The 12,551-nt window shown below is 31.6% G+C and overlaps 1 protein-coding gene across 1 annotated transcript; it reads right to left on the bottom strand.

Moving 5' to 3' along the window:
* Positions 1 to 8,692: 8,692 nt before the first annotated feature.
* Positions 8,693 to 10,276, bottom strand: LOC112743836 (RING-H2 finger protein ATL74). The gene has a single exon (XM_025793196.3). It carries the CDS (start codon positions 9,581 to 9,583, stop codon positions 9,017 to 9,019), a length of 567 nt encoding a protein of 188 aa, XP_025648981.1. The 5' UTR covers positions 9,584 to 10,276; the 3' UTR covers positions 8,693 to 9,016.
* Positions 10,277 to 12,551: the final 2,275 nt, after the last annotated feature.

Here is a 12,551-nt window from a genome sequence, read left to right as displayed (position 1 = left end):
ATAAAGACAAAAACAATGACAAACTTTACTCATATCAAATAATCATATAAAAAAACAAGTATTATAGCCACTCAATAAAGATAAAATAAGACATATTGAGAATCTTAATTCTCTCACTTCGTAATTGCCTATTCTCCATCTTTAATATGAATTTGAGCAAGTGCATAACCTTTCATGTCTTGGTATTCAATTTCTAATCATCTTATAGTACACTGGTCTTTTCAGCTCAATCGATTAGCGAATTGCTTCGTACTGCGTTGTTCCTGAAGATGGTACAGGAAGAGGAGGGAGAAACCAAGATTTATTATTAGTTTATCTATATGGTGTCATCGTATCTATTTCTGACCACTTTGAATTTTAAAATAAAAAAAATGATAATGCAATGTTATTCAATTATTATTTTCAAAAGTCTTTGTTAGTTGGAGTGGTATGACTTTTAGATGCTTCTCACTTATTTATGTTATGAATCATGTGGCTCATGACTGAAATGCCTATAATATTAAATTATACGGAACGTAAACACAAGAACCTTGACTTAGTTTCTCTTGACCTTCTCCTAGCATCTCCATACTTGAACTGAAAATGATCCATTGTTGATTTGGACTCTAATACAATGCATGAAATTGAATTTAACTTTTCTTAAGCATTCTTTTCAGTTTTAACATTACTTTGTCTTTGGAAGGTATTGAGAGTTCAAACCAGATATAAAATTGATAGAAGTCCTCTTTCTTTATCAAAAGTTCTTATCCCAAAAGCTTATTAATCACCTTCTCTTACTAAAAAGACCACTTTGATTATTTTATCTTTGGGGTTACTTTTCATTACCGAAAGATTGAAATTTTCAATCTGAATGGTCACTTTAAAAGCTTTATAAAATTTTCTACGTTTGAAATTTGAAAATACCTATTAGATATAAATTTACAGATAATTGAGTTAAGTTTAAAACGAGCTTTGAAATAAGTCAATCGAGTAACTGTAACTTGAGATATTTACGAAATACTATTATTATGTTAGGTTGGTTGATTACAATGCGATCTTTTCATATAAGCAAAGATTATTAAAATTCGATAAATATAAAATTAGTTATGACTATATCTTAAAAGATTACTTCTTATTGGTTAAGAATATTTTTATATTTTTAAATTTTAAATTAAATATGTTAGTTTTTTAAGTATATTATCTTCTAATTTTTTTAATTATAAATTTGAATTTTAAATGATTATGATTTTAATTAATTAATTATTAAATAATGAACATGTTAAAAAATTTGGAATGTTACAAGATAATTTGAACATATGATAAGTGTAATAATATTTATGGATAAATAAATACTAAAAAAGTATTAAAATTTATTATTTTTAATCAATTATTAATATTTAAAAATATAAAATAAAATATATTATTAAATTGCTCAATTAAAAAAATTAAATTAATAACTAAATAATAACCAAAAACAATAGATTTTCAGGGTTCTCATTTCCTTTTATGGGTAATCTCTTTTGCAAGTATGTGTTTTCAGCAAATGCATCATTATTTATTTGATCCGGTAGAGCTACATATGAATTCATATTACAAATTTGAAGCAGGAGCCTATAAAATTAAAATCACATTTCATTATATGAGTTCAAACGTGTGTTTTTTTTTGTTACTATTATTTTGGTATGTAATATTTGATCGAAATTTTAATTTATCTTTTAATATTTTTAATATTTTATTTTAATTCTATAATTAAATTTTTTAGATAACAATTAACGGAGAGATTGACATGTACATTAAACCTGTTACTAGTTAAGAGAACTATTTTTTATTCCTGCGTGTTATTAGAAAAATTTTAGCAAAAGCTACTTGCAACACTTCCTCAACGTCATGGGTTTTATGCGTTGATGATGTGTGTAAAACTGGTCTTTCACCACAAAAGAATGTTCTTCTTCTCCTACGACCTTGTTACTGTTGAAGAAAATTGAGAAGGTTGATAAACCATTATCTTCCAAAATGCTGGATGAGTGTCAATGGAGGTGATACTGAGTTCTCCTAGTGCGAGGTTGCGACAGAAGTGAAAATGAAACAAGAGGCGATGACTTTTATTTTCTATTAATTCATTTATTTTCCATTAAATGGTTGTGGCAGCAGATGAGAGGGCATGGTGGTAATAATTAGAAAAGAACCAAGTTTGAGAGAAGATGCTATAAAAAAAGTTATAATATAAATAAAAAAATATGAACTTATATAAAAAGATAAAATTAATTATTTATGCAATATTATATAACCAATAATTTTTTTTTAAAGTTAAGCGATGATATAGTCTCTTCATACTCACTTAGAGGTCACGAGTTCGAGTCTCGTTCTTAACTTTAGAAAAAAAAAATATAATCAATAAAATTTATTATTTTTTGTTAATATTTATTAATTTTTAAATTATAAATTCTAAACCCTAAATAATAAAGATATAAAAATAAAGTGTTGACTAAATGTTAGTTAATATTAATAAAAAATATTGATTCCCTAATATTCTTCTTTGACCTATTATGAATAAAACTAATGTAAATTAAAATTTTAAAAATACTTTTAAAAATTTTGATACATATTAAAAATAAAAAATATATTTTACTCTGCTAAATCTTTTTGCGGAATTTATGCTTTATCTACCTATAAAATAAGGATTTAAACGAAGTTACAAATCTCCTTGTAATTAGAGTTGACAAGTCTAGTTATCAATAGATATTAGAGGACAATTCATTGTGTAGATCCAAAATTTGATATACTAGTCCTTGAGATCTAGCTCTAAACACTATATTAGTCCCTAAATTTTTTACGATGTCAAGTCAGTGAACAAAGTACTAAACTGACTCTGTCTTGCCATGTTGGATATATGGCTAAATGCCGTTGTTTTATTTTGACACTTAAACAAGATAAAATAAAAGTTAATTTGGAGAATGAAGGGGGACAAAATGGTTTGCACATTATATAAGCTCTTTTTCATCTTCTCGTTTTTACCTTATTTAAGCATAAAAAATGAAACAACACTATTTAACAACGTGTCTAGCGTGGCAAATCAGAACATGCTCAGTATTTTGTTTGCTGATTCGGCATTTAAAAGGGTCTAGGGACTAATATAATATCAAAAATTGGATCTCAAGGACCAATATAGTGAATTTTATATCTAAAAAACTAAAATAGTAAAAGCTGTAAATCTGAAGGACTGCCTTTACAGATTTAGTCGTAGATTTAAAATTTCAAAAAAAAAAAAAAAAACAGAAAGCATGATCGAGGAATAAAGCAAGTCTACTATCTTGCTCTTTAAACTTTTTTCTTCTAATATCTCAACTTACAACTATTTTTTTTGGTACTTTATATTGTGTAATAATATATCGTCTTTTGTCAAATTTAATTGTAAATTTTAAAATGTTACGTTTAATGGTATCATATAAAAATTAGATAAAATTGAGAATATTTAAATTTTTTTTTGAATAATTTTGGAACGTTCTAAAATATGACAAAATATTCTAAAAGATTCTAGAAAGCATTCAAAGGTTCTAAAATGTTATAAAGCATTTTCACATAATATAAATACGTATTAAAGTAGGAAGAATAGTAATACAAAATATTTTGAAGTATTTAAAAAAATATGATAAGTAAGATATTTATAATAAAAGTTTTAGATATTTAATCTAGATAGTTTATTATAATCTTTATTTTTTATTTAGGAGATAGATGCTTATAGATAGAGTGACAACTTTAGTTTGAGTGTGTAAATCATTTGTAACAAATATTTAAGCTGCATTTAAAAGACAGACTAAAACTAAAAAATAATATTTGAAAGAGAGACAGAGACTAAGATTAAATATGGATATAAAATGAGAATATTTATTAAAATATCCTTAGTTATTAAAAAATAATGTTAAAGTTTTTAGTCCCCCGTCCCCAGAAATTCTAGTCCCTTGTGTTTCTACTTTCTGGAGGTACTAAGGTAGCGTTTGTTTTGAGGTACTGAGACAGAGACTAAGAGACTGAGACTCAGTATCATGTTTGTTGGTTCAGAGACTCGTATTAAAATTTCTGTCTCTGTCTCAAAAATTTCAGTATTTCAATACCTCCAAAAAGTGAGGACACATGGGACTAAAATTTTTAGAGATGGAGACTGAAACTTTAATAACATTTTATACCTAAAATACCCTCATTTTAATTAATTAATTCTAATTTTACCCTTTGTGCAAATTAAATTAGAGTTTTATTCTTGTTTCAATTTCTGTCTCTCATTTTGTACCAAACAGAATACTGAGATTGATTTTAATCTCTGTCTCTTAGTCTCTGTCTCTCAGTCTCAGTCTTTTCGTCTCTGTCTCTCCACCAAACACTACCTAAAGGTACTGAAATTTTGTATTTCAGGATTAAAATTTTAATTCCAGTTTCTGGCCACCAAATACAATACTAAGTCTCAATTTTTCAGTCTTAGTTCCAATCTCTGAAAACAAACACTACCTTATAGAGTAAAGTATTATTTTCACAAAAACTTTATTTTTCTTGAATTGTCTTGTATTCTTACTTTTCTTGCTAAATATTAAGAGTTGGATTGACTTGGTCTTAACTCGGCCTTAACTCAAGAGATTGGATAAATCTAAGTGCCAGAACGATAGCATTGAAACCTATGGAAAATCATGATACAGTAAGATTTATGTTTTAAATGAATGCTATATTAGTGTATTGCACAAATATAAATTAGAACAGTGAAATACTAAAAACATTGTCTCGACGGTGATGGAGAAGTGCAAGATGGCGAGTTTTAAGAATTTTTTGTGTCAATCATAAAGGCATGACAGAGGGATTAGCGTTGGCTTGGAAAGAGGAAGCGGACATCACGATTTAACACAGTGAAGATTTCCTAATTCATTTTTAGTGGATTGACCGCTCTCTTTAGAAGTAATGGAAAGTGGTTACGGTTCATCATCACGATGATGATAATCGTAGGAAAGATTAGTACAAAGTGGTTTTGGAGATGGTCAGAAGAGACAACCCTTATTTCATGATCATAGGTGATTTTAATGCAGTAACATCTTATCATGAGAAAGAGGGTGGGAGAATGAAATCAGCATCTTCTATTGAGGCATTTAACAACTTCATTAGTGCAGAAAATTTAGTGGATTTAGGATACGTGGGAAGAAAATTTACTTGGAGCAATAAGCAATAGGATTCAAAATTTATTCGGGAAAGACTGGATAGATGCTTAACTTCAACTCAGTTGAGAGTAGACTATCCAAATGTACAAATCATCTATCTAGAAGATACGGGATCAGACCATTACCCTCTTTTACTTCAGTCAGATAGTGAAGAGAGAAGAATGAAAAGGAGGTTTCGTTTTCAAGAAAGGTAGTGCGAAAATGAAGAGGTTATAAGGATTGTAAAGGAAGCATGGCAGCTGAAATATGGATGGCTCGCCAATGTACAAGCTATTTTGCAAATTAAAAAAATGCAGACATATTCTTGTTGATTGGCAGCAGAGTAACAATCACAATTCACAAAAAAGAATCGCTGTGATCAGAAAAAAGCTAGAAGTAGAGAAGGCTAAAGGGAAGTTGGCAGAGCAAAGGAGAATTCAAGTTTTAGAAGCCGAATAAACAAATGCCTAGGAATTAAAGGAGAGATATTGGAAAGAGAAATCTAGGGTGCAATGGCTATAATGAGGGGACCAGAATACAAAATTTTTTTATGCAAAATTTTAGAATAGAAACCAAAAGAACAAGATACACAGACTCCAAGACAACTCGGGTTCCTACAAAGCTGATTTGAAAGGCATGACACACATTACTTAAGAATACTTCAGTTATCTTTTCTCTACTTCTAATCTAAGAAGGGCTACAGAGGAATTAGAGGAGATGGGAAGGCAAGTGAATGAGGAGGCTAATAGGAGACTTACAAAGAGGTCACAGAGGAGAAAATCAAGAAAGCTACATTCTCAATCAATCCTTTCTCAGCCCCGATGATGATGGTTTCACATGTAAATTCTTTCAATTTTTCTGGATTGTCATAAAAAATGATGTTATACATGCGGTTCCAAGCTTCTTTTGTGGTGGAAAAAGGTTAAGGAGTTTCAATCATACTCATATCTATTTAATTCCTAAGGTCCCACATGCTAACACTATTAGACCAATCAGTTTGAGCAATGTTGTTTATAAAATTATTTCGAAAGTGCTGGTTCATCGTATACAGGGTGTTTTAAACAGAGTGATTAGTGAAAATTAAAGTGCTTTTGTTAAAGGCCGACTAATTAGCGATAATACTCTAATTTCTCATAGGTTGATGCATTTTCTAAAAAATAAAAGTGAAGGTGATTATGAAGTAGCTTTGAAGCTTGATACAAACAAAGCATACAACAGGTTGAATTGTGCTTTGTTTGGAAAGAAATAAAGAAACTGGATTTCTGCAGTCAGTGGATTGGGGGAGATGAAGGAATATGTAACTACTGTATCATATTCTGTTACTATGGATGGTCAACCTCATAGTTTTTTCAAACCATGCAGGGGTTGCGACAAGGTGACCATCTGCGCAGAAAGACTCTCCTATCTGCTCTACAGGGAGAACAAAAACTAAAAATCTCAGGATTGAGGATTAACAATAGGTGCCTGTCAATCAACCACCTGTTATTTGCGGATGACTCGATTCTCTTTTGTAAAACAAGCGAGAATGCATGCCAAAAATTGATTCAAGTACTACAAACCTATAATGAACTAAGTGGACAACAAACAAATCTTAATAAATCCTCCTTTTTTTTTTCCAGTAAAAAACACCCCTCGCAAGTCAGAGATGATCTAGCACAAAGAATGAATATTCTTCATATTGGAGTTCAAGATAAATATTTAGGATTACCGGTGGTTATACAACGGTTTAAGAAGAGCATCGTCAACTATATCAAAGATAAAATAGAAAAAGATTGCAAAATTGCAAAAGATCATTGCTCTCGGTAAGTGAAAAAAAAGTACTTGTCAAGACAATAGCAATAACTGTTTCACTCTATACTTTGAGTTGTTTTAGATTACCTGACTCTTTATTAGAGGAAATACAAAGGAAGATAATGAACTTTTGGTGGGACCAAAAGGTTTCGAAAAGAAAACCATGGTGGATTAAATGGGGTGTTATCAGTAGAGAGAAGAGTCAAGGAGGCCTGAGAATCAAAAATCTAAAAGCTTTCAACTTGGCCATGCTAGCCAAACAAGGATGGAGAATATCCAGTAAATCATATTCACTAGTTAGTAAGCTTTACAAAGGAAGATATTTTAGGTATTCTACTTTCTTGAAAGTTGAGATATGTTACAATCCATCTTAGGCATAGAGGAGCCTACTTAAAAAGATGAAGATTTTGGAGAAACGACTGCTATGAAAAATTGGCCGGGAAAACTCAGTGTGCATTTTTGAAGACTCTTGGATTAGAAACTTATTGCCTATTGCTACAACGCAAAATCAGATCCTAATGCTAAACTAGAACAGGTTAACCAATTTATTAACAACAATAGATAATGGGATGAACACACAATAACAACAAATTTTATTTTAGATATTGCAACTTGTAACAAGAATATTACAAACATAAATTGGAGAAGGAAAAGATAGACTAACTTGGTCCAGAAAAAAATTGGGAAGATACTTAGTATACACGGGTTACCAAATTGCGTATCAATTTTTTCACCAACCCATAGAATAATTACCGGAAGCAAATAGAAAAAAGAAAGATACGGAGCCCTTTGAAATCTATGATGCGCTCCAAAAATATGTCTTCGTTTGAAAAGTTTGTTATAATGGACTCGCTGTGAGGAGAAGATTGAATAAAAAATTCTAGAGCATCTCCAATATCTGCCCTAGATGTAAAAAAAAATAGAGAATCAGTCATTCACTACTTGATCCAGTACTATCTCGTAAATCAAACATGGTAGTTTTCACCGGTTAGACATTAAGGCCAAGTATTGAAAACTCTACCATTCTAAAAGTGGTGGTCGCAAGTAATAAATTAGTCGAACCAAATGCCTTATGAGATGAAGAACTTGGTGCTCGCAGTGTTGTGCTGAATGAACTGGGAAGCCAGAAATTTAATAAAGATCTTTGAGAATAAAATCATTGCTTCTCAACATGCCTTTGAACAAACCATAACATTATTACAGGAGTTTTAGACAAGAACGAGAACTTGTAGCGTGACTTTCCTTTTTCTTTCTTTTTTCTTTTCAATTTTCTTCCTTTCTTCTGAGTTTTTTAGTTAACTTCTTTTCTTAATCATAATTCATAAGAATATTTTAGAAAACCCACCATTCTGAATCTAGTTTTTAGTGTCTAGATAGGACGAACAACTTATTGTATCCATCTTATTATTTTAATAAATATTTTTCTACCTTAAAAAAAAATTAACTTTAGTGTGCATATACTATTTTTACTTATTTAATAACTAACAACTATTCTTAACTTTCTCAACCACGGGTGGTCGGGTGGAGCCACATATAACAAAAGGAGAGTAATGGCCGTCCCAAATTTAAAATTTTTTTTTATAAATTATGTATAAATTTTATTTTAGCCTTCTTAAAATTTTTAATTTACTCTTTTTTATTATAAAATTAATTTCTAACCCTTCTCTCAACTTCAACCTAGCTTGCCCCTGTAATCCCAACTCCCTTCACCAAACAGCAAACACTATCCTTTGCTCTTTGTATCCTCATTGTGTTTTGAATTTTCCTTCATATTCACAACCAATTATTAACTCATCAAATTACAAAAACTACTCATATTATCTAAAGCTATCATAATCTGTATGAAGTTATATCATAAAAACAAATGATATAAGAGAGATGTATAAAAAGTCTACTGAATTTAATATCATGTCTCTGAAATTATATCACATTTTCCTCTGGCAATAACTAACTTGCCTGCGTTCCTTAAAAACACCATCACGTTCAAAGAGCCAACCACAAATGCAGAATGGAGGCGAGTTGAGCCGAGCCGATCCGAGCCGAGTCTGATTGTCAAATGTTTGTAATAAGTATTAACTTGCCCGGTCGAGGACGATCACCATGTTTCCTCCCCCGCCTCCCCCACCACCGCCGCCGTCACCACCACCTGAAGAAGCAGAACCACTATTATTTACCTTAGGCTTCTCAAGCAAGGAGTGTCGGCAATTAGGGCAAGACGAATGCGAAACGAGCCACGTGTCAATACACTTCACGTGAAACCCGTGGTTACACTGAGGAAGCATTCTAACTTTATCCCCTCTCTCGAACTCACCCAAACATATTGGGCACTCCGTCGCCGGAATATTCTCGCCGGAGCCGTACACCGCCACGGGAATCCTCCTCAGGTGGCTCTTCTTGAGCCCCGTCGTCGCCAGCCTCTCCGCCTCTTGCTCCGCCGTCAGCCTCCGTCCGCACCGGAGCGCACACCGTGCTATGGAGTTCAGACCCAAGGCGCACACCAGTGCGCACATTAGCGCCGCCAGGATTATCACCATGTTGGTGTCGAAGTTCGCTTCATTGATGATCGAAGAAGAAGAAGATGATGAAGAAGATGGTGAAATGCTTAACCCTGTTTCGAGAACACGCCGTTGCAATTGCATAGTTTGTAGTGGGAATTTGTCTTCTTTCTTATTAAAGTTTGAAGCTTTTTGCTGAGAATTTTAATGGGGTGTTTCCTCTTTTAGTGAAGTGATAAGAAGAAATTTCAATGGAGTCTCTTTTTGTTTTTTGGGTTCAGAGTTTTTGGTTTTTGGGTACTACTACTCTGAAGTGTGTGACGAGAAGAGATTCTGATTAGAAAAAGACAATGAACAATAGGAAAAGCATCTGTTTCTGTCTTTTGTTTTTGAGAATTTAGAATTAGAATAGGATAAGGAAAATGAAGGGTGAAAATTGAGGCTGATTTTTTTAGATATGATTTGGGGGTGTGAGTTATGCTGGAATATGATGATTACGGGTGATTTACACTGTTATGACGGCGTTGCTTTTTTGAAATTTTGGGGGAAGAAATCGGAGGCACCGATTCGAGGAGGAAGAAATCGGTGCCACCGATTTGTGCGAGGGAGAGGCTAAGGGGTATTAAATCGGTGCCACCGATTTGTGGGTGCTGGAAGACGTTAGCTAAGAGTGCAGTAATCGGTCCCACCGATTTCCGTCCCACCCATCGGTGCCACCGATTTCTTCATCAATGCCGTCACAGTTCCGTCAAACACCCCAAAACCCCATAACTCTGCGAAACACCAGCACCTTCCCCATATCAAAATTAAAAAACTCGAAAATTGAGGGTATTGAAAAGAAAAGTTGTTGTTATCCTAATTGGGGACCGTTCTTGTGCTGCTACAATTCAGGTTTGATTCTCCCAGTTTCTCTCAGAAATAATATGTTCCTTTCTTGTTAATGGAAGAAACTAATTAACCTTAACAAAGTAATGCAACACACACACACACTCACGAGATTCAAAGGAGGAGGGGGGGGGGTTGATGATGTGTTTGGTTCCTATATAAGTTTGAAATGCAATTTATATGTTGGTCTTAAGGGGTTCAAGGCTTTATGCTCAGCAGATGAGAAGATACAAAATAATTTATGATTTGTTTAAGGGCACCAAATTAGTGGATCAAGTGGCAAGCAGTTCAAGACTTTTTATATTTTTGCTAGAGTTATTAATTTAGTTTTGGTTAGTAACATTTGAATTGAAAATTAAAATGATCATTTTTAAAATTTTTTTAAATTGTCTTTAACTATTTTAAATTAGTCCCTAAATATTGTTTTCTAAATAATTGCTAGGTAAGTGTCATAGTGGAAGTGACAATTACTTACGATGGTGATAAACTGATAATGACGTTAAAGATGGAAAAAAAATAATTTAAAAAAAATTATTAAAGATCATTTGATTTTAACAGAAATTATTTTAGATATAAAAAAATATGTGGTATTTTTGTTAAATATTGATGTTTGAGATACTTTACAGAAATGTGGAGGTATCAGAAATACTGTTCAATACACAGATACTATGTTGGTTTTTTAAAAAATGAACTCAGTAGAGATTCGCCACGTGTCGTGCAACACATAGGTTCTGTGTTGCTTTAGCAGGAATTCCGCGCAATTTTTCGAGACAACTTTATGAAAAATTCTTAGCAGAGATTCGCCACGTGTCAGCTGAATTGCAACACGCAGGGTGCGTAATTCTTGTGGTAGAGATTCTTCGCAGGTTCTCAAGGTGCATTGATTAGTGACTCCAAACACACTAAAACCACATGTCTTCATCCAAGCAGAACGCAAGTTGCGTGTTAATGTGGCTCCGCCACGTGTCGTCCATGCAGCAGCACGCAATATGCGTGTCCAGTGTCTCCATGCAAGAGACAAGCCCCACTCCAAAAACAGGCGTCATTTATGGTGAGGGTTGGTGCCGCAAGTGTATAAAAGAGTGGTGGAACTTCGGGCTTCATGTTCATTTCATTCCATAGTTGAGAGGGAAAGCTTAGATAGGGTATTTCATTTCATTTCATATTCAGTTGGTTCCATTCATTGGATTGAGAGTGATAAATTAGTTTTAGGGTTGAGAGTGAGATTAGAACATTTAAAATGATACGTAATTATACGTCTCCTAAAAATTATATTATCAATTATTTGGGACATCTTAATTATATAAGTTTGTTATTTTGATTAATTTATTAGTATTTACTTGATTAACATTAGTTTAATAGTTTGTTATTATTTATTTGAATAATATTACTCTAAATATACTATTAAATATTAATATAAATAAATAATATAATTAATAATAATTTTTTTTAAATTAATCTTATGCTGTTTTTTTACTATTCTTGTGTTGTTAGTATGTATATATTTTTTATTATTTATTAAAATATGATATTTTATATTTTAATAATTAATAAATTTAATGAATATGATTCTTTTTATTATTTATTAGAATATGATATTTTTGTTAATTTTTAAATTAATAAATAAGATACATATTTTTTTAAAATTTTCTGTTATAATATTGTGGTTGTTGTTATGTAGTGTAAATTTTAATGATTAAATTAATATACATAAAATTCGAATTTTATGTTGTTTTTTATTTTATTTTTTATTTTAACATCAGTATTTTATTGTAATTGGTATTTATTAAAATTAATAATCAATATGATTATAAACATATATTTTGCTAGTGAATAATATATAATTATATGTTGTTTTGTGTTTTAATATTATTTTTATTTTATTTTCTGTTTTAATTAATAAAATGATGTATATAGTGAAACTAATAAAGAATATAAATGTGAATAATAAGAAATTCGGATTTTTGTTATTATTATTTATTTTAATTTTTGTTAAAAGATGTTATTAATTTATTCTTTTTGTTATTTATTAAATTAATTTCTTGTGGTTGAACTTTATCAGGCTAATAGGAATCTTCTGTCCCTTAAGCTTGACCAGCCAGAGACGTGGCATCCGGCGATTGACCAAGCCTTACGAACCACCGGATTCTACCAGCTCTCGAAAGTTGAAGTGATCAGAGAGCATTTCGTGATGCTATCTGCTCTTGTGGAAAGGTGGCGGCCGAAG

This window comes from Arachis hypogaea, chromosome 14 (genome assembly GCF_003086295.3).
Source record: "Arachis hypogaea cultivar Tifrunner chromosome 14, arahy.Tifrunner.gnm2.J5K5, whole genome shotgun sequence".
NCBI lineage: Eukaryota > Viridiplantae > Streptophyta > Magnoliopsida > Fabales > Fabaceae > Arachis > Arachis hypogaea.
The sequence above is the reverse complement of the archived record's forward strand: the minus strand, read 5'-3'. Positions and strand labels throughout refer to the sequence as shown.